The 25,994-nt window shown below is 35.4% G+C and overlaps 3 protein-coding genes across 5 annotated transcripts in view; 2 read left to right on the forward strand and 1 right to left on the reverse strand.

Annotated features, from left to right (window-relative positions):
• Positions 1-25,994, forward strand: part of LOC113395897 (hemolin-like) — a 284,073-nt gene that overhangs the window by 78,572 nt on the left and 179,507 nt on the right. The gene's annotated exons all lie outside the window — the stretch shown is intronic.
• LOC113395874 (coiled-coil domain-containing protein 186) lies at positions 1,724-18,381 on the reverse strand. 2 transcript variants are annotated; one of them, XM_064219685.1, is made up of 16 exons: positions 17,029-18,381; positions 15,146-15,358; positions 13,853-13,972; positions 13,327-13,435; positions 12,060-12,214; positions 11,585-11,694; positions 10,387-10,546; positions 9,974-10,111; positions 9,689-9,790; positions 8,876-8,966; positions 8,031-8,113; positions 7,824-7,844; positions 6,169-6,366; positions 5,260-5,280; positions 2,213-2,359; positions 1,724-1,993 (listed from the first exon to the last, which is right to left on the reverse strand). In XM_064219685.1, the coding sequence occupies exons 1-16, from the start codon at positions 18,226-18,228 to the stop codon at positions 1,922-1,924; spliced, it is 2,940 nt and encodes a 979-aa protein (XP_064075755.1). In that variant the 5' UTR covers positions 18,229-18,381; the 3' UTR covers positions 1,724-1,921. The 2 variants fall into 2 exon arrangements, with proteins under 2 accessions (XP_064075755.1, XP_064075756.1); XM_064219686.1 differs by lacking the exon at positions 5,260-5,280 and having other exon boundaries at positions 1,725-1,993.
• The window catches only part of LOC113395877 (kinesin-like protein KIF3A), a 31,778-nt gene continuing 24,970 nt past the window's right edge, over positions 19,187-25,994 (forward strand). For both annotated transcript variants that reach the window (XM_064219687.1, XM_064219688.1), the window contains exons 1-2: positions 19,187-19,346; positions 19,689-19,901. In XM_064219687.1, the coding sequence (XP_064075757.1) occupies positions 19,341-19,346; positions 19,689-19,901 (219 nt within the window). In that variant the 5' untranslated portion in view covers positions 19,187-19,340. The remainder of the gene's footprint in view (positions 19,347-19,688; positions 19,902-25,994) is intronic.

Consider the following 25,994-nt stretch of genomic DNA (forward strand, 5'->3'; position numbering starts at 1 on the left):
GAAATATATACTGCATAGAGAGAGGGAAAGAGAGCTATAATATGGTGGAAAAGTGAGCGACGTAAAAACATCGGTCCAAAGAACGCACGGGCGATATCCGATTTTTGTGACATCGGTTGTGTAACGGATATTTGGATTAAATATCGGTGTTGACATCCGATATCAAATATCGCCCTGTCTTTGTTTAACTTAGTACAAACCATGTATTCTTAGAAGATAAATTCCTTTTGTCTATAATAAATAAACAGTTCAATCAAACTTAAAACCACCGTTTTTTTAATTAGTCAATTTTAAATCATAAGAAGTCGTACTTACATACGTTAATTAACTTGAATGCCAACTAACTATGTTTAAAATAAAAACGAGATCAGACATGTTTAATGATACCTCCCCAGAACCAGACCAAAAATTAGTTTTAAGTAATTATTAGTGTTTCAGAATCTACACGCATATTAATTAATAGTTCATTTAATTACACAGTAACTGGCAACACTTGTTTCAATTGGAACAATTTAAAAGTTAAATCACCTTTGCGTACACATTAATCAACAATTAAAAAAAAAAAAACATACAATGTCATACAGCACAAATTTCAAATGGAATGTTCACTTACAATGTTTAAATTTATACGAAATATAATTAAATAATCATGTCTCCTTTTCGCAGACGCTGTCTCGCTCACACTTTTGTATTACACTTCGATTACGTATATCTGAACGACGCTTAACAGTTTCTCATAAAGTGAAGAACAATTCTACTAACTTTTAAGGGATTATGTAAGACGATTTAGGGTTGAGGGTCGACCGTGTTTTATTTTTTTGCTTATAAAGGAGTCTTGATAGTTCTTACGTAAGATCACAAATATACGCAAAGTTAAGATTTGAAAATGTACCGAGTGCCGAGGTGTGCTCGGATGCGTATAGGTAAACTATTTGAGGAACTGCCCGCTCGTGATCTAGACGACATGTTCGAGTAAACACTCGTTATTGCGTTGATGATTTTATAATGCAGGTAAGAATTATTAAAGTGTGTGAACTTAATGTGTGTCAATTAATGTCTTTATTGTGTTTTCATGACCCCCTTGTTGCAAGCCGATCTACAAAACAAACCAATAGAATATTCATTTTTCCCCTAGCTTAATTTTAACTGAGGACTAATGCTATTTATTTGTATCGGTTACGATACGATCCCTATTATATTCCGATTAAATTTAGACCTTATCGTAAATAGATCATTGTTTGTAGAATATAATAGAATAGATTTATAAATTGACAATATATTAGTTGAAAATTATGTTAATTTAATGTAAACTTGGGTAGTAATTTCGTTAAGTAAAATGGTATTAGAGGTGAAAGTTAGTTGTTTCATATAAAGTTATGTTAAAACAAGCGGCAGTGGGGGGGATCAGATGGGAGGGGACTTGTATAAGAGGGCTCAAGAGTTCAAGTCTTTTCATATCAAAAGATATAATTATTGTGTCTAGATAAACTGTCAAAGATGAGAACACGTCGAAAAGTAGCGGTCACAGTTGGCCTCTAAGTACGCACACTAGTAAAGTATGACGTTCGGCGAGTGTCAAGCGTAGCTGTCACACACCAAGACAATAAATTTGGCTCGTTTGTTTTAGTTCTTTTGCGACACTCTATCAAGAATTATGTAAGATTTATAAGATTAATAACAAAAAAAATATACCGCATATAAATACAAGTGCGAGCGAGACGGTAGATCAATTCCATACGCGAGAAAGAGACAACGTCCTATACAAATAAATTAACGAATTAAGGTACATGTGATAGCTTTAGCGCCATATTTTGACGTTTTTAAATGACACATATGTACGAAAGAGACGGAAGATTAAATCCATATGTGAGAGAGAGAAGCATAAATAAATTTACGAAGGTTTAAGGTACTTGTGATCGTATTATTTGTTCTCGTTGTTTTTCACTTGTTCGCGCAATCTTGAAATTTCTTCTCCTAATGTGTCTATGTTTTCCTGAAATCAATTATATTTTTTTTGCAATTAACATCCTCTGAATAGCCCTCTATTGGGATTAAGTTCTTCTTGAGAAGGTTTAGAGCATACTCTTCTCCAAATGAGGACAAATGCAGATACCCTCACGATGTCTTTCGTCACCGATCACTTCAAAATTCAGTTGTGCCTACCCTGGTTTAAATGTTGATGAATGATCATCAATGATCATCTTAAACTTACCTTAAGTGTGATATTTTTCAGTAACGTATCCTCGAGAACGGCCTGAAGTCGCTTGTTCATTTCCAGCGATAGTTCGAGCGTCATCCCACCAGGGTCTCCCCCCCATACCGCTGCCATCGCACCACCGCCGAGTTGCGCGATTTCACTCTGTTATATAAAGATTTTTTTTATTTTTTTTCTCATATTACAAAACCAATTACAGATGGAGCGCACGGAACATTAAAGTAAAGCTACAAAAGCGAATACAAATTACCAGCAGTGCGAAACGACGCGTCTTTTTGTTGATACGTCAAAATCACTGTCATTTTAATTATTATTATTATTTTTATGTTATAGGGGGCAAACGAGCTGGAGGCTCATCTGGTGGAAAGTGATTACCACCGCCCATGAACATCTGCAACGTTGGGGGGCATGCAGGTGCGTTGCCAGCCTTTAAGGAATGAGTACGCTCTTTTCTTGAAGGTTCTGTTTCCACAGAGTGGTTGTGCGAGGCAGAAAATGTTTTAAAAATCGCGCTGTTGTGGATTTTCGGACATCTAGGTGGTGCGGGTGATATTTGGAATTTTGACGAGATGTCCGAAGGTGAAATTCAGCAGCCGGGTTTAATCCGAACAATTCCTCGGAACCTTTCCCGTGAAAAATTCTTATTAACTATTAACGTAACAAATTTTGAATTACAACACACACTAACATTTGTATTCGCTTTCGTTTCTGTTGACGTTACCTACCCAAACTTGCACCACCAAGTGATTATCATACAATAAGTGACGACGTATGTTCTATTCTACCTTCGTAAGTGAAAACTACAGGATACTGTCAAATGTCAATTTATATATGCCAATGAACTCATTCATTGGTCAAATATTTGTTTGTCAAATCGTTTACATAAGAAGACTATCATCTAACATCTCCTACGTTCTAACGTAATCCTGCACCGATAAAAAAAACAGGCTACACATCCTCAAAAGTTAAGAAGGAATTTTAAATTGGACAAAATTCCAACAAAAAAAAATCACAATAAATTTTTCTTATAATTAAATATTGATGTCATCCTAACCGATTTCGGCTAGGGCGACCAATCTCAAGGAAAAACCAGCCAATAACGCAGGACATACAAACACAGATGCACCCTCTGCCCCCCCCACTCTCCTAATCCAATGGAACGGCGAATCCGGTACGACCGGTACGAGTGCTTCTCGTGCTGCACACTTCTAACGTCCATACTCCGGCTGTCACTGAGAATTTTTCGATACAGTAACCCAATAACTTTTTATCAGCCGGAGCTGTGTTTCAAACACACGACCTCGAGATCTGCCGCCTTATCTAGCCTCTAAATTAACGAAGCAGTCATAACTTAATATCAATGCAATATCTGAGCGTTAAAAAATACTTTTTTAACGGCGAAAAATAAAATATACTATCTATAAAACTACTCAAGCAAAATATTCATAGCCTTGCTGTACTGAACATAATATAAACACAAGAGCAGCCTCATAATCACACAACCGTGAAAGTCATGACAGGACTAACGGTTTCACATGCATTTCTCTATAGCATAGGCAGGCGGACTGGCTAATGGGCCACCTGATGGTAAGTGGTTACCACCATAGATATTCGCGCTTTAAATATTTACCATTCCTTAAATCCCCAATGCGCCACCAACCTTTAGAGAACAACCTTTGAAGATGTTGTCTCTTGTGCCTGTAGTTACACTTACACTGATAACATCAGAACCCAATCATACTAAATATTGTTGCTTGGTGGTGATGTGATTTCTGGCACGTATATACACAAACTACCACGAGGCTGGTAATTTTTCACTATCCCGACCCGGGGCTTGAACAAAGGCCAAGTATAATGCATACTAAGAAGGTTTACTATGTAATGTGACCTTATTAAAAAACCATGCACACACATCCAACAATAACGCCAATCAGAACAATAGAGACACAGATAATTGTTTATTTAAAAATTAAAGCAGTTTAAGCGTCAATAGTGCGATGGTTTAATGGCCCTCTAGCGATGTAGAGTCGCAAGATCGACCTTAAACCTTGTGTGTTGCCATTGTCACCTCCACTCCTAATACAAGCTTAAAAAAAGGGGTAAATAGGAATAATAGTCATTCCTTATAAAGGGACATTGCTATTCTTTAAATTAAATCTACACATACATAATATGTCACCGTAAGATTACAAACATTTTACATTAGCAGCCTGTAAATTTCCCACTGCTGGGCTAAAGCCTCCTCTCCCTTTGAGGAGAAGGTTTTGGAGCATATTCCACCACGCTGCTCCAATGCGGGTTGGTGAAATACACATGTGGCAGAATTTCGTTGAAATTAGACACATGCAGGTTTCCTCACGATGTTTTCCTTCACCGCCGAGCACGAGATCAATTATAAACACAAATTAAGCACACGAAAATTCAGTGGTGCCTGCCTGGGTTTGAACCCGAAATCATCGGTTAAGATGCACGCGTTCTAACCACTGGGCCATCTCGTCTAACCACTGGGCCATCTCGTCTAACCACTGGGCCATCTCGATCGAGATTACAAACAAGAAGCGGTCAAATTGTGAACTGGCGTAGAACGGAATGCATCTCGCGCGCTGATTGGTTGAACGTTATGTGTCTCGCCTCCCCGGCATCCGCCATATTATTTCACCGTAAAATTCCAAATACCGTTAGATTATAATCTATTTTGCGCAATTATAAACTGTCGATAGATTGTGAACGTTTATCCAATTTGCAACAAAATATAAACAATTCCGATAGTTCACAATATTTCGGTTAGGTTAGGTTAGTTTTTATAATTTAACTGAAATTTACTTCGATATATTGTAAGCTACCGAATAATAACGGTGAAATATGATTGGTCGCTCTTACAATAAGACCGACCAATCAGGGAGAACTTTCGACAGTTGACAATTTGACGCGGGACAGATTGTAATCTAAGGATGTTTGTAATCTTACTGTGACATATATAAATGTAATTTATAATAAATATATTAATAAATAAATATCTGTGTTATTATTTAAATGATTATTACCTTAGAAAATTTCCTTTTCGTCTGAAGCAGCGTGAGTTGAAAACAATACAAATTTTAATACCAATATACATACATTATAGTTGAATGATTGTTTTCAATTACAACACAACCGAATATCTCTATATAGTATAAGACAAAGTCGCTTCCCGTCTGTACGCTTGGATCTTTTAAACTACGCAACGGATTTTAATACGGTTTTCATCAATAAACAGAGCGATTCAAGAGGAAGGTTTACATGTATAATACGTGCATATTATAGTTGAGAAGAGCCGAGAATTTCAATAAGAATTTGTCTTATTATGTTTGTTCTTCGATCTAAAAGTTGTATATAGTTTTTACCCGTGTGGAGCCGGGACGGATAGCTAGTATTACATCAAATTAAGAGCTGACATGGTATAGCGGGTTCAAATCTAGGTAAACATTGTTACATTTTAATTTTTACTAGACCGTCTCGACTTCGTACGGGTATTTAATACGAAGTCATTACCCTTCCTTTAAGTTGTTCAATGGGAATAACGTTGGTCATATGTAATCTGCGGCAGGATACGGGTATCCATCAGGCGACCCATTCGCCCGCCCGCCTATATCACAAAACGATTACAAGTCTACGCGTGCTGGCTCTCGATATCAGTGCCCAGCTGTGACATCAATTCTATAGCGCACGAAGAAATCTGGCAACAGTTTTCTCCGTCACACTACCAAAAAATGGAACTCTCTACCAGAACACGTGTTCCCCTCTTATAATCTATGAAGAGGCATCTCGCATAGTGGCATAGCGAGGACGGCGAATGCAGTCGATTCTTCCTGAACGTTCTGGCCGTCTTCGACTCCACTACCGCTCACCATCAATATAATAGTGGCGCCACACGTCTACCCGAAAATATATATAAGAAAGAAGTGGTCGGAGACCTTGTGCTGGTCGGCGGCGCGCGAGGCGAGCGCGGCGGGCGGCAGCGCGGGCAGCGCGGCGCGCAGCACGCGCGACTTGCGGCGCAGCTCGCGCGTCAGCTGCGCGCAGTGCTCCTGCAGGAACTCGCAGCGCTCCGAGCGCGCCGCCGCCGCGCGCTGCAGCGATACGATGCGCTCCACCAGCAGCCGCTGGTCCGGCTGGGGGGGGAGCTCGGTAAGGGACTGTTTGCTGTCTGAGATGCGCGACTACTGGACCCCATCCGCTGTCTAGTTTTCGTCTACCGTTTATGCGTCATGTCAGAGTCAGTTTTGTTATTTTTTATTATTATATTTGTATTGCCCCAAATCTAAATACCTGCATATATTTAATAGCGACGTCATCAAAATTTAAATTTAGTTATTTTTTTTCTATAGATATTTATTATTCATCATCAAAATGTCTGTCGAGAAGTCGTAGATTCTCTCGACTGATATTTGGAATGTGACTTTGAGATGGTGTTATATATCGTCTTAGCATCCTGTGATTAGAATTGAAGTCACGCACACTTGGATAACTATTCTCTAAAAATGTCTTGCTTACAGATTAACTATCACATAGAATAATTATTTTATGAACGCTTTCATAATGAGAAATTACACTAAGATTAATTTTAATGATATTTTACTTCAATACATCTACAATATTTGAAACACCTCTGTGTATCATTAATCTATGTTAAAATGTATATCTATTTCTACATAAATTAAATAACACAGACCTTTGCAAATAATTTATCAAAGAAGCTTGAATTTTTTATCTGTAATAATAAAATTATAAAGAGGAATTAATCAGACTATCCGAACGTCATTGTATCAAACTGACAGATTAGTTTATTGATTTATTCTTCGCTTTTGGCGGGAGTTATACTATTCTATTAATAATCGCAAACCACAAATTGATAAAAGTATTTTGTTTATTAATGTATTCTTGTAATAAATTTAATAAAAGTAATTTTGTTTTGTTAGTAATATATTAATAATGTGTGAAATTAACTAAACATTAATTAATTTCAAAATAAAAAACTCAAAATATACTTTATTCAAGTAGGCTTTTACAGGCACTTTTGAATCGTCATTTAATAAACTATATTAAGTGAAGCTACCACCGGTTCCAAATGCAGATTCTACCTAGAAGGACCGGCAAGAAACTCAGTAGTTACTTTTTTTCAACATTAAGCCAAAGTCATTTTTATAGGTAACCGACAACTTTATCTTTAGTCCATATTTTTTACTATTTAAAATATTCTATGCGTTCATTTTCTAGACTCTCTTAAGCGATAAAGTTAATTATTGTATAGTTATTAGCATTTTTGTGACGTTTATGTAATCGATACTAATATTACAAATGCAAATATAACTCTGTCTGTCTGTTACTCTTCCAAGGCCAAACCACAGAACCGAAATTGATTAAATTTGGTATAAAGCAAGTTTGAACCCCAGGTTAGTTAGTCAGGAACATACAGACAACAGACAGGTTACTTTATTAAACCTAACACCTTATGATCACCCATAAAACGCAAGCAAACGTCAACTAGTACATAACTTTAACATATAATTAATATTACATAAATTTACTGTATATAATATGAACTATGTATTGGAGATCATAACCTTACCATCGAAACCTCATTTTCCTTCTGTATGCGTGAAATATATAAAGAATTTATGAATACACAACAATTCTATAGAAAACCTTATCTTAAGATACAAAATTATTAAAAAAGACATACTGTATAAACTATGCAATAGTATCGGGAATATAGATTATATTTATCGATAGAGATAATAGACAGTATTATATTTATCTATAATCTATATAGTACCTGCACGTCTGGTATGTCTGCGTGTCCATTCTGAACGCGTTCATCGTGCGGACTGTCGATACTGCTTAAAGATGACACAGAACCTGTAACAAGAGCATCATCTTTAAACCAATACACAAAGAGTCTTATAAAATTGATCTTTGTCAGCTATTTTAATAATAATAAATAATATTACATTCTGCAAATGTCCCACAGCTGGGCTAAGGCCTCATTTCCCTTTGAATTAGTTTGGAGCATGGCAGATGGCAGAATATCATTAAAGTTAGACACAGGTTTCCTTGACAGGGAGCACCGAATTGAATGATTCATTCACATCGACTAAGATACTCGCATTCGAACCACTGGGCCATCTTGTATCCTATATAAATATTATTTATTTGTATGAAACTACATAGCTTAATACAAATGGACCACTCGTCATGAAGTGGTTATCACTATTGGTGCTGTTAGGGATAAGAACTGTATCAACTATACCTTACATCCAAAGCGATACCAACCTTGACAACTGAGATTTTATGTATACACTATTCCAACCATAACAGGTAACAAAGCCAAATAAACAACATTTGACAGCAAATTGACACGACATCATTGGTCGAGAGCTTGATAAATCTATGATATTCACTATGGAATAAATCTAAAGTTTATTTATCTTTTTTCCTACTTCTATAATACTTCTATAATAGACTGAATGTGTCTATAGTTACACTGGCTCACTCACCCTTCAAACCAGAAAACAATAGTACCAAGTATTACTGTTGATCGGTGAAATATCTGATGAGATTCTACAAAATTTATTTTTATAATTCAAAACTATTTAATTTAAATTGGCCAAATAATCTTACCCGTTCTAGTCGAGTTGGCGTCATTTTGAGGTAGCTTCGCTTCGAGCATCTCTATTCGTTTAAGAGCTCGGTTTAATTCCCGATTTAATTCCTGAAATTATATATATATGGGTAAAAAAAACAGGAGCACTCTTTATCCCCTCTCCCTCTCTCTAGAATCCTATCCTACACACTTTAAACGAACTCCGGCCTGTTCCTGAAAATATTTGGATTAAAAATAATACATGTGCGTCTTGTGATGAACGACAGAAATGATAACTTAAACTAGTCTAAGTTGAACTATTTAATATTGAAATTGCTAAACTCGAGAAAAGTTTAGTTTATTTTATTTATGTGATAATGTAAGGAAAGGTTATTTATTACATTAGCAGCCTGTAAATTTCCCTCTGCTGGGCTAAGGCCTCCTCTCCCTTTGAGGGGAAGGTTTGGAGCATACATATTGGTGGAATACACATGTGGGCGAATTTCGTTGAAATTAGAAACATGCAGGTTTCCTCACGATGTTTTCCTTCGCCGCCGAGCACGAGATGAATTATAAACACAAAATAAGCGCATGAAATATTTAATTGACTATAAAGTATAATTAATTCTTAGTTACAATTCTTGAATATTTAAATTAGAATTTTGTGTATTTAGATACGATTTTAGAATTGTAACTGAATGTATTAGAGAAACGAAAGCCAGACAGGCTGGCGGCGTAACGCGTTACGTAACGAAGCGGTTTACCCTCCCCTAAGAAGTTTTCACTTAAAAAACCCGATCTAGCCACTAGACCGAGGCCGTCGCTTATCTTAAACAAGAATTATGTCGCACCTTTATGGCACTCGCGTGTTTCTTCTTCAGCACGCTGTTCTCTCCCTGCTCGTACTCCAACTTCTTGTTTGCCTCTGCAGCTTCCTCTGTTAGTTCTGCCACCTGGAATTAATTTATACAGATCCAGTATAAAGGCATGAAACATACTAATACGTCAAAAGCGACTTATGTGTAAAAGGCTTTCGATGGAAATGAAAATTTTCGAACTAATTTGTAAAATAAAACTTCCAGGCTTCCAGAACTTTAAATCCAGCTCTGTGTGACATTTATGCAGATATTTCTTACCTTCCTAGCCAGCACCCGGTTCTCTTTATTCCGTCGATCCATCTCATCATTTAACGCTGATCTTAACTTGCCAGCCTCCTCCTGCAACACCTGCACCGTCTCCCGGAGGGATGTGTTGTCCGCGGCCAGAGCTTGAGCCTGAGCAAGTTTTTTTTAAATGCGATACATTAGTAACAATATTGTGAAAGTGTGGAGGGTGGGGGGGGGGTAGATTTAATACGAGCATCTGAGGAAGTCTGGGCAACAAGAGTTCATACCGGGAAAATGACTTCTTGAATAGTGGTGAGGTTATTAAAAATTTGTAATATTATTAGTTTCATCTTGTTTCGACTGCTTCATGGATACGATTACAAAAGCCAGTCCAGCAACGCCACGGATCCCTCGCGCTCGGTGGTGGGGGAGTGCGGGCTCACCTTGGCGTCGTGCTCGGCGGCGCGCGCGCGCTCGTGCACGTGCGCGGCGGTGAGGCGCGCGGCGTGCTCCAGCGCGGCGGCCTCGCGGCGCAGGCAGGTCTCGGCGCGCGCGCGCTCCGTGCTCAGCGCTTGCTCCGCCGTCCACGCGCGCTCCGTCTCACTGGCGACAGATCGATGTCGATAACGTTTTCCTGGTTTGCCGTTACAGTTATGGAACCGAGATTTCTCTCGGTTCCATATACCCCACAGACAATTGTACGAGACAATCTGGGTATGTCACTCGACTACGAGAAGAAGAACGTAGAAAGAAACTTGTACTTGGTGCTAGGGTTTTGTGAAAAACCCTCTGGATAGACACCACCCCCTTACCACATATTCCACCAACAAAAAGCAATTCTTAGTATTGTAATGTTTCAATTGGAAGGATGAGTGAGCCGGTGTTGGTGTTGGATTCGCAATACAAGAAAATATTACAAGAAAAGTTTTCTTTAATAAAATTGGGTGTTCCACAAGGATCATTTCTGGGCCCTTTTCTATTCAAGGTATACATAAATGATCTTCCCGTCTACGTTAATGATAATAATATTTGTGATGCTATATCGCTTCACGATACTCGTAATATCGTTCGATGCTAGCTTTACGATCAAATTAACATTATAACATGACGATTCAAAAATGCTTACAAAAGCCAACAACAAAAAATATTTACTACTATACCCTGTTCAAGTTAGCTTGATCTTTTCGACAGACGGGCTAGTGATGAGAAACAGAAAATATAACATATATAACCGTCGATGGAACGATGGAATGCGTAATTCAAATTAGAATTCAATTTTTTTTTTAAACTTATTTTTCTAAAAAGAGTTTTACCAGCTAAAGAGACCTCGACTAAAAGGACCCCCGTTCGTAACAATAACATAACTTTTTAAATTCGGATAACGCTTGAATCTTTAGGAACTTTTGTATTACATGTGTTTTTTTTAAATATTTATACAATTTTTAAAATCATTAATTTAAAATAATAATATGTACGTCATTGCAAAGTTACGTCGATCAGAAAAATTTATCTGTCAAAAAGATCAAGCTATCTTGTACGGGGTATAGTAATTTTCGTTAAGAGATTATGTTGGAAAAAGTTTTACGTGATTGGATGTCTTTTTCTCTCATTGTGTGTGTCATCTGTGTTATAGTAACTCACCGCTGCAGCTGAGCTTCGAGTGTGTCAGCCAACGCCGCTCTTGCACGTAACGCTGCTAGCTCGGCCGCTTCCTCTTCCAAACGTTCATTACTCTCCTTCAGCGACTCGATCTAAACATGTAAACCTCATTATTACTATTAATTGCTTCGCTCGTCTCGTGACCAGCTTCTAAGACTGCAGATCCAGATCCTAGATTCAATCCTCGTCCCATATAAGTCATTGAAGTTTTCTATCTTACTGAAGTAACAGTGTGTACAATCAAGACTGCATCGTCTCTTCCCGGCTATCTGTCACCCACAGAGAGTTCAGGCATAGGACCATAGATTTAGCGTATTCTAGATACCAAAAACCGTCCGACCAAACATCCTCGAAGTTTGTGTTAATCACAACACGAGATCATTACAAATACAAATTAAGATTATTCATATAATTATGTAAAATATTAACAAATATATATATACTTGTAATGGTCTACCTGTTCATTGGCTAGAGCGAGAGATCCGCTAGCGTCGTCCCGTTCTCTCCTGCACGTGTCTAGTTGCTGGAGCGCGACGGTCAGACGTCTGTCCAGATCATCCTTTTCATGCCGACACATAATTAATGTCGCTTGACTCTCTTTCAAGTCTGATTCTGTAATGAATATTAAAAAAGTTCCGTGATAAATAGTTCACTTGGTGGTGGGTGTGGGTAAATACCACCCATTTACCAAATATTCTACCACCAAACAGCAGCACTTAGTATTTTTGTGTTTCGGTTTGAAGGGAGAGCCAGTGTAACCGGCACAAGGGTCATAACATCTTAGGTCCCAATGTTGGGAGAGTATTGACGATGTAAGAAATGGTTAATATTTCTGATGGCGTCAATGTCTATGGACGGTAGCGCCTATCCAGAACATATATATAAGTGGGCGGATTGGCAAATGGTCCACCTGATGGTATGTGGTCACCACCCATAGACATTGTGGGAATTATTAACCATTCCTTCATTTTCAAAGCGCCACCAACCTGGGAACTATGATATTAAGTTTCACGTGCCTGTAGTTACACTGGTTCACTCAACCTTCAAACCTATGGAGTATGTATACATTTTAAGTATTTAAACGTTAACGTGTGAGTTCTAGTCGCGCCATAAACTACAGACGAAGCGACTACTAAAAAAAGGTCACCAGCCATTTTCTTCCTGCCCCCAGATTTTCCGCTCTAGGCTCGGTCTACACGGCCTATAGGGAGAAACGCCTTTTCCATAAACGACAACTTTCATGGACTTGAATTTTTGATTTGACAAAATTTATTATCCTACGAGTGTTAGAAAAACTTTGTGGACAAAAGTCTGTCATCACCATTATGGTAGACGAGGCACATGTTCAAGACCCCCATCGTCAAGGGCCCGAAAGACTTATTTTGCATTTTTTTTGTAGTGTTACCGGCGGTGCCACTCTCGTTTTGGGCCCTAAGAAATAAGAGTAGGGGGTCCCAAACGGCAACATACAACAAAAAACAAGTTAGATAAATTGGACCACATTGAAACAGAAAATAAAAACAATCGTCCGCCAGGACTCCATATTTCGATTCGATATATACCTTAGAGCCTCGGAAATGGCTAAGATGGCCATGTACCAACCCGGTTATCTTAAGCTGGGCGGTGAAGGTCAATATCGTGAGGAAGTCTGCAAACATGTATCCACCTATCCTGAGAAATAGCCAAGCTGTTACTTTTATATAATACGAAAAATATATAGGTACCTAATTGTTTAGCCCGGATCGAATCAGTTGCGTTCACAGTGGCTGCTTCCTTGGCCGCCTCGAGCTCTGCGACTTGTTGTGACAATTTCTCAACCCGTTCTGTGCTCTCCTGGAAATAGACATCCAGATATTTACATTGTTAAATTATTACCTCGAGGATCCAATTGCTAGGTTATGACTCCCGAGGGTTTTTCAACAATACACGTGGTCACGTATAAGTGGTCACCACCGCCCATAGACAACATCGCTGTAAGAAATATTAACCATTCCTTACATCGCCAAAGCGCCACCAACCTTGGCAACTAAGATGTTATGTACCTTGTGCCTGTAGTTAAACTGGCCCACTCAACCTTCAAACTGGAACACAGTGAGTACTGCTGTTTGGCGGTAGAATATCTGATGAGCGGGTGGTATATACCCAGGCGGGCCTGCATAAAGCCCTAACACCAAGTAAAACACTTTGCACAAACATCGTTAAAGCTCTGCACCTCACCTCAGGATCAGATCAGTTCCTAATACTCCATACCTTGCAAGCGTCCATTTCCATTCGTAGTTTACTCTGCGTCCATTTCAAACGACCTTCAATTTCCCGGAACTCCTCGCGCACTTTGTTCACTTCTCGTTCACTGTTCTGGAGCTCATGGCACTGAAATCACGTACAAACATCGTAAGCCTGTCGAATTCCTCTTAGTTTCTTCAATCTTCAATTCAAGTCGTTAAAGATCAACAACGTCAGCATTTCCCAGCTGATGTTTCACTGGTCATATACCGTCGATCCGACCAGTGTGGTCACCACAGACCATAAACATTGGTACTGTAAGAAATATCAACCATCCCTTACACCGTCAGCGCCAAAAACTTCGGGAACTAAGATGTTATGTCCCATGTGTCTGTAGTTACACTGGCTCACTGGCAAATCAGAAAACAACACCATGTTTTGCGTTTGGTCGCAGCATATGTGATAAGTGTATGGTACTACGAACAATGACGACGACAACGAAGCTGGACTTTAACGAAGCCCTAATATTCTTTCAACATAAGTCTTGTCGAGGAGTGCTTTTTTTGTTCAACTTTTTGTCATGAAGTTTCATTCTATTCGAAAAATCTTGGTGATGGTTTTTGTAAAATTTAGACGACCTCAATTAATTTCGTTATATATAAAATTTTATTATATATATATTTATGTATGTATTCAGTATAAGTATTAGTGTGTAAATATTTGTATGTATGTTTATGACTGCACCGCCTAACCCGATGGTTTTACCAATCTCTCTCGGATCGGGTTGTCTGGAAGAGATGGCTAATTAGCCATAAGTCCGCCCATTGTTCAACACATGAAACAATTGGTTATATTTTTGGTTTTTTTTTTGTTTATCCATAATATTTATGTATTGTTGTTTGTGGTGTACAATAAACTATATTAACATAAAAAATAACCGGTCGCAAAAATCACAAAAAAAATATTTGTCTGGTTTTTTGCAAATATTTCAAAAAGTAATTACATAACATAATAACATAATCAGCCTGTAAATTTCCCACTGCTGGGCTAAGGCCTCCTCTCCCGTTGAGGAGAAGGTATGGAGCATATTCCAACACGCTGCTCCAATGCGGGTCGGTGGAATACACATGTGGCAGAAATTCGTTGAAATTAGACACATGCAGGTTTCCTCACGATGTTTTCCTTCACCGCCGAGCACGAGATGAATTATAAACACAAATTAAGCACATGAAAATTCAGTAGTGCCTGCCTGGGTTTGAACAACAAAAAGTAATTAAGATATTTGAAACCTACAATTAAAATTCTACATTAAAATTCTACCTTATCGTCATATAGTTGACAAATTCGTTGCTTCTCTTCTCTAGCTGTACGAAGCTTTGCAGTCGCCAACTCCCGTTCCGCAATTGCTGCACGTTCCGCTCTGGTGGCTCCTTCTGCTGCCCTCTTCGCTTCGATAGCAGCACACTCAGTGCTGGCGTAGCGCATCACAGCTGCATCCTTTTCCTTCTGAGCTTGCTCCGCCCGTTTGCACATCTGCAATTAATTTTAATACATGCCTTTCATGTCTTATTATTCCATTTGGCATACGAAGGTAACTGAAAAAATTCGATGGATATCGGTACTAATAAATGAGATGCTTTTTTTTTTTTTGTTTAATGCCTAACTTAACCTAACATAAAACTTAGTCCAGAAGGTTTGCGCGTTTCGGAGAACGTACTATACCCTGTACAAGATAGCTTGATCTCTTTGATAGATGTACATTTTTCTCATCGACTTTGCAATGACGAAAATATTATTTTCTTAATTTAATGATTTTAAAAAATATTTTAAAAAATACATATTATACAAAAGTTCCCAAAGATTCAAGCGTTATCCGAAATTTTATGACTTTTTCTATTACATATTATTGCTTCAAAGTAATATTTAAATAGAAACACTCAATATAATAGACGCTTGTACAATGTTACATCGGTCGGACGGTAGGGACGCGAATAACAGGCAGTGACTGCTACAAATATCGATTACAAATATTCTTATTAAAGATCATTGTTAAGTTATTGTTACGAAGGGGGTTGAACCTTTTAGTTGGGGTCTCTTTGGTTAGTGGTTAAGGTCTCTTTAGCTGGTATAACTCTTTTTAGAAAAATAAGTTAAAATTAAAAAATTGAATTTTAATTTGAATTACGCATTCCATCGTTCCATCGACTGTTATATATGTTATATTTTCTGTTTCCCACCACTAGCCCGTCTGTCAAAAAGATCAAGCTAACTTGAACAGGGTATAGTATACAGTATTATTATTGTATAATTGTATATGTTACTATCCGGTAGCGATAGATGGCGCTGATTGCAATTGACACTTTTCTGAATCGAGTCGAACACAACAATATTAAATATCACTGTAGGCAGTAGAATATCTGAACTAATAACTTGAATCATGAGCAAGAAAGTATTAGAATTGAGAAAGAAATATTGTGCAAATGTCTCATAGTATGGCAAAGACTGGCACATGTGCCAAAATATTAGTAGATGTTGACAAAGAGTAACTAATGAGTTTCTTGTCGGTTCTTCGGTAGAATCTACATTCCGAACCGGTGGTAGCATTACTTTAAATAGTTTGTTAAATGACGATTCAAAAGTGCTTGTAAAAACCTACTTGAATAAAGTATATTTTGATTGATTGATTAGACAACACATGTTTCCTTACAGTATAATTTTTTTTTGTTTAAGCCATAAATCTATGAAAATATCTGTTCAGTGATACTGTCATACAAAGTGGCTTCCCATTGGAGGCTCTCATCTGTTGCTCAGAGTTATGTTGGTCTTCTAGCTCTTTGATATGATGATGTTCTAATCGTCTTACATATTGGACACAGTATTAAATAAACACAAGTTGGTGTCTAATCATTTCACATGTGTTAATATGTATCAACGTTAAATTGATGTCTGCCTCAAAACAAGAATACTTAATATTTTTGTGTGGCTGACTTACCAGTACAAGAAATAAGGTATTGTACAAGATATATTTAAAAAATCACATATATGCAAACTCCTTGCTGCTTGGCCTGTTTTAAATTTGCAACTCTTCGGATAAGATGATCTTTGAACTGTTGTTGTCCCATGGCTCGAACTTGATGGGAATTTTGCCATGAGACAACATTAGCTCATTTTAATACTCAAAAGAAATATGAAAAAAAAATTACCAAATCAACTTTAGCCTCTAAATCCTTGAATGTTTGATCTTTAGCCTGCAACTCATCGCACTGCTGTTTGACTCTCTCTCTGAGGGATGCATTTTCTTTTCTCTGCTCGAATAATACTCTCTCTAACGATTCTATTTGCAATTTTAACATTTCATTATTACTGTCGTTCTTTTCATGTTCTAATTCTGGAACGTCAGATTTTGGAACAGGTTCTATATTTATATTCGAATTTTCACTTTGTAATTGGGCTATGTCGTTGACGGATTTCTCCTCCGTGAATTCGAATATTTCATTCATTATCCTACCATTGGTAACGGGTTTAACAGTTTTGACTATTGGCTTCTGTGTAACTCTTTGGGTATTATTGTAAGCGTTCTTCAAACTACCGCTAACCGAGGAAAATATACCGTGGACGTTCTTAACTATACTACCGAGATCTTGTGACAAAATCTCTTTTGGTAATCTTGCATATTTTACATCAGCATTTTGTTGATTATCTTGTACTATTTTCTGGGTTGCGCTTACTTTATTTTTTTGGCTTAAAAATTCAGACAGTATCCTTTCTTGATCAAGATCTTTGGTGATTAAATGGTGTGTATCATAATTAGATATGTTATCTGCACTACGGCTTATTGGAGATAGATTAGTAGTAGTTTCGTTATTTGGTTCATTCAAACTATATGTTGATGCTGTTTTGTTGGATTCACTGTTCAAATGACATGTTTTTGATAAGTTACTCGAGTGTTTAACATTGTCTAAGCTGTCATCCTTACTTTCAATACTAGGGATTTCGTTATTAATTATTTTTGTTTCATTGAAGTTATCGTTTTGATCAGTTGCACTATAATTCGTGATATCTGATAAATTTCCTAGATCATCGTTTTTAGAACTTATCTCGAAGGTATTAAATTCTTTGTCCTCAGAGGACAAGGAGGTAGGAGTGGATACGTCAGAACTGCCATCGTTTTCTAGGGCACTGTTGTGCAATTCATCAACATTCAATACCATTCCAATTTTTTCGTTTTCTGTAATTTTTATATGATATATATCAGAGTCGTGTAGTGAAGGCAGTGTAGCGGAAGTCGCATCGGATATTTCGATACCGGAATCGTGTGATATCGTCGAGTTACTGCCATTCTCTTTTATTTCGTCAACGTTGGCACATTTTAAATGGACTAAACTTTCCGCCTCCACCGACATTTCAAGTGTCTCACACTGATCTCTTGCTCTTAAACCACTGCAATTTATAATATGGAAGCACGAAAGCCATTAGAATCTTAGATGCTACTTTTTATCAATAAAAATAAACATCGAGCATCTGGATCTGACAGTATGACATTTCTTACTAGGGACGTGACCGTACTTTAGTCAAAATTGAGAATACAATCGGCCAATCGATAAGATCTTGTAAAGTCAGTCATACATTGTCATGTAAAACTAAGTATTACTATATTTATGCTTAATCGAAAAATAGTGCAACTTATTATGTATAATTCTATTTCTTCTCATACACTTCGGATTTTCTTATTTTCAGCCAATATTCATTTACTTTTTTTATATGTTGTTTTGAGGGTAAAAATTTCAGATTTTATGAGAAATAATAAAAGTGAGGAATTAATATTAATTAACCAATTACCAAATCCTCTAATTATAATTATAAAAGAATTACTTTGTACTAAAATAATGTTGACATGTTTAACCAACTTTAATTCACAATGTTTATACAAAATATTGAAATCTCTAGTCATAAACAATACATGACGGTTTTATAATTTAATGTAAAATAAATTTGTATATAAGTGAAAAAAATAACATCATTTTAGTTTTCATACAATTGATTTACAAAATATACAATTGAAAGAAAACTACATGCTTGGCGACTATAAGCATCAACACTGACTATTGACGTATAAGAATAAAATTAAAATCCCATTATTACTCCAAAATCAATTTTATTTTATAATTTAGAAAGTACTTAATATGTATTGAAGCTTTCTCTTTCGATATTAATGCATATACTTAAAATTTTTAAAAGTTAAATATAACTATAAATTATAATTAATTTTATATTTTCAAATATTCTTGTAAGAATTTTTTATTTCAAAATAAATAACTTTTACTTAGTAGTGCTGATATATGGTAACATTCTACAAATCTGTCATTTCATTTCCTTCGAAGAACGAATAGAGGCCCCGGGAAAAGTAGGTCGTCAGTATTGATTTTTACCTAATATTCGACAAACAAAGACGTAACCCTGCCTGTGTGAAAATAAATACAACCTCGCGCAGTCTCGTCGAAGAAGAACGTGCACAATGCCAGTAAGTGATCTCAATGAGTTACTATATCATGTGATTTCCGGAAATCGTGTATGATTTCATAATTCATCATTTCCTTTTTGTAGGTAGGTATTCATATTACATTCTCATTGGAATTTGCGAATTTTGATTACGTGGTTAAATCGATAACGCTGCATAGATTGTTTAAAGAGTTTATAGTTAAACATTTAAAAATCAATACGATAAGAAGCGCTTTCAATTTTTCGTGAGTCACGTTAAATTCATGTCAGGGTCATGTCTAGTACGTCGTTCAACTACGCAATAGGCGCCAAGAGGGCACGTGTGGCTTGTCTTTTATACATTTTCATGTAATTATAACGCTAGGACGCGGAGCTGGGCGCGCCTACGGTCGAGAATGTTCGAGTGGTGGTGCGCGTGCGTCCTATGGACCAGAAGGAAAAACTTGATGGGGCGTATAACTGCGTATCAGTAGACTCCGTGAACAGCACGATTGCAGTTACCAGGAATAACGTGAGCCCGCCGGAGCCGCCGCGCATCTACGCTTACGATGCAGTCTTCGACAGTAACACCTCCCAGGTAAATATATATGTATATATATTATGTGTGCTTGGATATAGTAATAGCTCAACACGTCATACGTTTATCAACCCTCGTAGCTATCAGTATTGCGTTCGACACGTCGCGGTTTAATTCTCAAATGTTTTATTAACTCAACAATGAAATCAACGGATTCTTTTTTTTTAATCTAGATTCTAATAAGACCAATGAAAATTTTGACGGTGCTTAATTTGGTTCGATTAATTTAAATGAAAAAAATAATAATAATTCGATGGATAAATAAATAAAAAATGACTTTTCTTAACATTAACTCGTTACTAAATTTTATAATATTCTATAAATTTTGAAAAAAATATATATATGAGTAGTAATAAGTTCTATAAGAAGATATGGGGAACAAAGCAGTATGCAGAAGAAAGAAGACAATAATTAGACCTGCCCGTCATTTGGCTCGACTGACGCTGTTATAGACTTCAGTCTTGTCGAATGGTGGGTGGGTTTTGTTATTAATCATCATTATGAAGAGAAGCAAGAAGATATCCTAAATATGACATGCCTACATTATTTGACACAAAGAAAATCTTACTTAAATTTAAAATTTATTAACTCACTACTATTTCAAGAGTTTTTACTATTTATTTTTATTCGATATAACTTGCTTTAGGCTGGCTTAAAATTAATTTAAAAAGCAACACATAGAATTATTTGCCATTAGTTTGCTGCTAAATAAATAAAAAAATATTTAATATTTTTTTAACAAATTTCAATATATTTCTGTAACATTAATCACTCTCTATGTTTATTAGAAGATGAAGCATATGAGTCTATTAGTAAAGTTTTGTGTTCATATATATTTAGACCAATGAGATCATCTATTGTCGCCGTAACTGTGACGTCACGGAAACCAATATGGCCGACGGTCTTTAGGCGGTAAATTTCGTGTTAAATTTCCCCGGTGAATTGTTTAGAATGTCAATTTTGCAATTTAACCTTGGGATTGGGCAAGATCTGAAGAGAAACTTATTGACGTAACATTCCAGTGCATCTTGCTGCGGGCTTGCCCGTGACGCAAGACAGCCTGCCTGTGCCCAATGCATTGGGAATGTTTAGTCAAATGTCTACTGAAGAGAAGATTATTAATGGAAGATAATTGTTTTTACAACATGTTACGTCATTGTAAATTTAACTGTGTTCTGAAGGGGCTTTTATGTGTGTTTGTCTATGTTTTTTTCAGCATACTGTCATATTATTTTATCACATATCTATATATAACATATCCATAAGTAGGATCTTGTATTTAATTGTATGTAAGAAAAGTAGCTCATTTAAAAAAGGCTTAATTTTTTTAAATTAATTTTATGTATATTTGTTTTTTATATTAATAATAGTTATAATATATAAAATACACACACACACTAATATATGGAGTATATAGTACTACTAGCATATGTGCAAAATTCATATAGGTATCCCTCCCTTTAAAGGTAAAATTATAAAAAATAATTTCCTAGTGGATGGTCATGTTATGACATAATGTTCCAAATTTGATCTTTGTAGAATTAGTTTTTCGAGTGATTTGAATACTTGAATTTAATAAACCTGAAGGGTATCAGAAATATTTGTAAATGTTACCTGTAATTCTTGGTCTCCTATTGCGACTGTTTATGTTACTCAGTATTATTTAATTTTAATTAATAAAATTTGAAAGACTTGTCCTTATAATATTATCATTTGTATTTTACTTTTAAGGTGGAGTTTTGATTAGTAGTAAAGTAATTTTTTTTTTCGATTCAATGAGCGTTGTCTCGTGCATTTTAGGGATTTACAAGAAAAAAAAATTATATCTCTCAATTGGAAATTCGTTATAAAGCGGTTTTTAATAAATATATTCGTTAGACGTAAATATTATTTATTTTGTATTAATTCTTACGGGTTTTTATAAGTTCAAGGGGATTTCGAAGTAAAATCAAGAATTTGTTATATTGAGATTACACTGTTTGGCAGTATAACTTTCAGCTATCACATCAATACTATGTATAATACATCTTATAATGTTATGTAGGCATGATCTAGTTTAAAGGCAAAACGTCATTGCTATGCCATAGCAGATCATATTGAATTTAAGGTAATAATTAGATAATGTTTTACAATGAGGGGGAAAATTACAATTTACCATAGCCTAAGAGACTGTAAATTACTACAATCCTTAACTTTTAAAATTTAGACTAAATGATTATGATTAAATAATTTTATTTTGTATCAATTAAATATAAAAATACTATTACTATAATTGGTACAACACAATCATTTATGATTAGTTTTTTAGTTTATGACATTAAACCAAGGCCCGAGTTTAGTTAAGTATAAAAGATTTTTTATTTAATCAAAATTTATAAACTAGGTTGTTTAAAAACTTATAATATATATATACTATTCAACTATATTTTTTTATAAGCTAAACATAGATAACAATTAATAATTATTTAATTCCAACAAGACTGTAATGGATTCTAATTTGAATCGCTTAATAAATTTAAAACATATTTTTCCACGTTTGATATGACTTTACTTTCTTATTTGTCTCACTGCGATTTTCCTTAGCTTGAATAAAAAAAATATTTAAAAAAAGAAGTTAGTCTTTTGTTACGTATGCAAATACATATTTAGTTGCATTGCAGTCTTACATAGTCGAGATTATTACAATTTATTGTATATAGTATAAAAATATAAGTAAATATATGTTATATTAAAACGTATTCTTGACATATATATAACATACATGATGCGAGTAAATCTATAACGTAGTTCTTTGTTTTATACTATGTAGTAATGCGTATAATACGCTGTAGAAACAAGATGGCGTCTTTGCGTTGCGCGCGCAATCTCTAGGTACAACGATGGCGTGTTCTACTTATTTGAAGGCGAAGCGGAAAGGGCGGCCGGCCATATATTTTCGTCTGGTGCATTATATAATGCTAATTCGAACATTTGAAGCTTTCTATCAATATCGTTTATTTCAATAACGAAAAAAAATAACGTAAATCAATTAAATTTTCGCTGGAAAATATTAAGTGTGGTAAAACAAAATGGCGAAGCATAAGTTCGATTTAAAATATATATTAATAATAAAAGCAAGGGTAAAACAGTTCAGTAACTTTTTCTCCTTTGTTTGTTGATCGTTTTTTTGTTATTTTTTGTTTAATAGTGATTATAGCTTTAGTATTTCTAAATAGTATAAAACAAAGTCGCTTCCCTCCGTCTGGACGCTTAGATCTTTTAAACTACGCAACGGATTTTAATGAGGTTTTCGCCAATGAAGTAAAAAATGATTCAAAAGGAAGTTTTATATGTATAATACATGCATATTATAGCAGAGAAAAACCGAAACTTAAAACTTTCCTATCTAAAAAAAAGCAATATTTTTCCTCTTTGTTTGTTCTTAAATCTAAACTAGACCCCTATTGTATCGTATAAAGCCGAAACTGATAGTTATGAATACATTAGAAAAGAAATATATATTCGAAACATGCATTTTAATATATATATTCTTTAATATACAATAATTATTATTTGAACGGTCCATACCATTTGATGTGGTACGGTAGACAAGGGACATAACACTTTAATTCTCAAGGTCAAACGTTTTTTTTTCTTACAACGCGAATATTTGACAAGCCTTGAATCTAACATCAGGGCCATTTCTTTGCTCCATCAATGTCATAAAAATTAACTTAATAATATACGTTTCTATAAAAAAAATTGTAATGTAGAACTGTGTGTGTGTTTCCGTATTATAACCCTTATCTCTGTAGATATGCAATTATCAATATTCAGCGCGCTGACACGGTTTTTAAACGTGTATGCAACGTGTTTGTAGTTCATTGTTCAACTAGTCACGCCGTTCGGGTTTAATTGTCATTGCTCATATTTTAAATGCGTTTGTTTGTTTGTTCGGTACGCTTTCACGTCTAAATGTAAAATGTTACATCGTAATATTAAGTGTCAATTAAATCTATTGTTGAAGTTAAATTTATTTAAAACTAGCTGAACCTGCGGCTTTAGACGCGTGAAATTTATTAAACTACGTTATAGCACACGAACTGTCCCATTTAACGCCCTCGAGGGGTGAATTAAAAAAGTAGCCTTTGTCATACTCCGAGACTCGAACTATATCCATAATAAACTTAATCCAGATAAGCGGGTTTATCATGAAAAGTTAACACAGAGATATTTTTGCATTTCTAATATTTGTATATATCGTCGTGATTTGAAACTCTGTGCTTATACACAACGATTTAGTCGATTCATATAAAAATCGATTTTTTTTTTTTAAATTTTCTAATTAGGCAAAGATCTTCATTAGTAACGTCTCTCAAAGCGAACAGTTTATAGAAAAATTGAATGAATCAATTTAAATTTAATTTAATTTTTGTAATTATTATTTAGTTACAAGCGTTGGATGATAGTTATCGGATTATGTATGATATTTTTTATGTAACATAATTATATATTTAAAATTGTACAATGATAAGACAGTTAAAAATATGTACAGATTAAAATATATGTTGTAACTTGTAAGTAATCATGTCAATATATAAAAGTATTCTGTTTAAACTTTTTTTTTCTTGATTGGCAAAGGCTAAAGGGTTAATTTAGCATTTTTTTTTAATTCAATAAATTTAAATGAAACAAGTAAATATCTTAAACGGAAATATTTAATACAATAATTAGAACATATCTTTTCATACTAGAATGGCACTAATAGATCGATGGTAATATATATATATTTATTTAACCTTTTTAGTTCTTTTGCTGTCAACCATTATCATGGTTAAGGTCCTATGCATATGATTTTGTGCGAATAATGTGTATTTTTTAAATGACTAGTTGTAACTCGCGGTTTCGCTTTGTTTGGATCGGTAGGTGTTAGGTACAAAAAGTAGCATATGTCTTTTCTAGTGGTTCAAGCTTGCTGCACAACAAATTTCATCAAATTCGGTTCAGTAATTTGGCTGTGTAAGAACAACAGACCGAAAGAGTTCCATGCAGGACAATTTAATTGTATTTAATATCTTGCTGTGCCCGCGACTTCGAGTGCGTCAAAAAAGTTATTGTTGCAGCCTAAGTTACTCCTTATTACATCGGCTATCTACCAGTAAAAGTTCCGTCAAAATCGGTCCAGCCGTGCCAAAGACCAACAAACAGACAGGCAAACAACAATTGAAAAGCATCTTATTTTAGTATATGTACCGTGTAAACATACATATGCATTTAATATTACAAACAGACTCTCCAATTTTATAATATGTTTGTATAGGCTATATAATTGACTGTTGGAAAGAGAATTACTACTGAGTTCCTAGCCGGTTCCTTACAGTAGAATCTACTTTCCGAACCGGTAGCTTTACATTTTATTTGATCGTGTAAAATAACAATTCAAAAGTGATCTCAAAAGCCTACTTGATTAAAGTATTTTGGTTTGATTTAATCCTGGACTTAACGCGTTTTTAATAAACTCTTCAGTCTCTATAAATGCACTTGCAGCGGTAAAGCGCTTAATATGAATTCTTAAATCGATGTTAAATAAATCCTAGAGTTTCAAGTGTGCTTTAATTTAGCAATTTATGCAATAAATGTAGGACGCATCGATGCTCTTAACATTCCTTTGAAATTTAACGAATGATTTGTCGTTACGAAACTGATGATGAAAGGGGGCAGCTGTATCTCTTCGTCTCTTTCGCACATTCGGATGCGGATATAAATAAATTAACCAGGGGAATTATTCTCGAAGTTATTTATTCGAAACACGATTTTGATGTGAAAATTACGCTTTAATTTATATAAAGCTTTGTTTAAAATAATTTCCCACTGTTGGGCTAAAGCTCAGGTGTCAGGTGTTCTATGTCTTTTTCTGTACCTCTGAAAACGTATACTCTATTCCAACCACAAGAGGAGAAAAGCCAAATAAACAACATTTGACCGCAAATTGAATCGCGATGTCATTGGTCGAGAGCTTGATTAATCTATGATATTCACTATGGATTTGCGAAAAAATTACGTTTTGTATGTCGATGAACTGTTATCGGAATTTCGGAAGTAAAATTAAAGTGG

Source organism: Vanessa tameamea, chromosome 29 (assembly GCF_037043105.1).
Source record: "Vanessa tameamea isolate UH-Manoa-2023 chromosome 29, ilVanTame1 primary haplotype, whole genome shotgun sequence".
NCBI classification, from domain to species: Eukaryota; Metazoa; Arthropoda; class Insecta; order Lepidoptera; family Nymphalidae; genus Vanessa; species Vanessa tameamea.

Excerpts from the sequence above, each read along its gene's own strand:
- LOC113395874 (XM_064219685.1), bottom strand. The coding sequence starts at position 18,228 with ATGTCGGTGGAGGCGGAAAGTTTAGTCCATTTAAAATGTGCCAACGTT. Across the intron at positions 8,967-9,688 it reads AACACGCGAGTGCCATAAAG|GAATTAAATCGGGAATTAAA; the intron begins GTGCGACATAAT and ends ATATAATTTCAG. Across the intron at positions 6,367-7,823 it reads AGGAAAATGAGGTTTCGATG|CCGGACCAGCGGCTGCTGGT; the intron begins GTAAGGTTATGA and ends CTCCCCCCCCAG.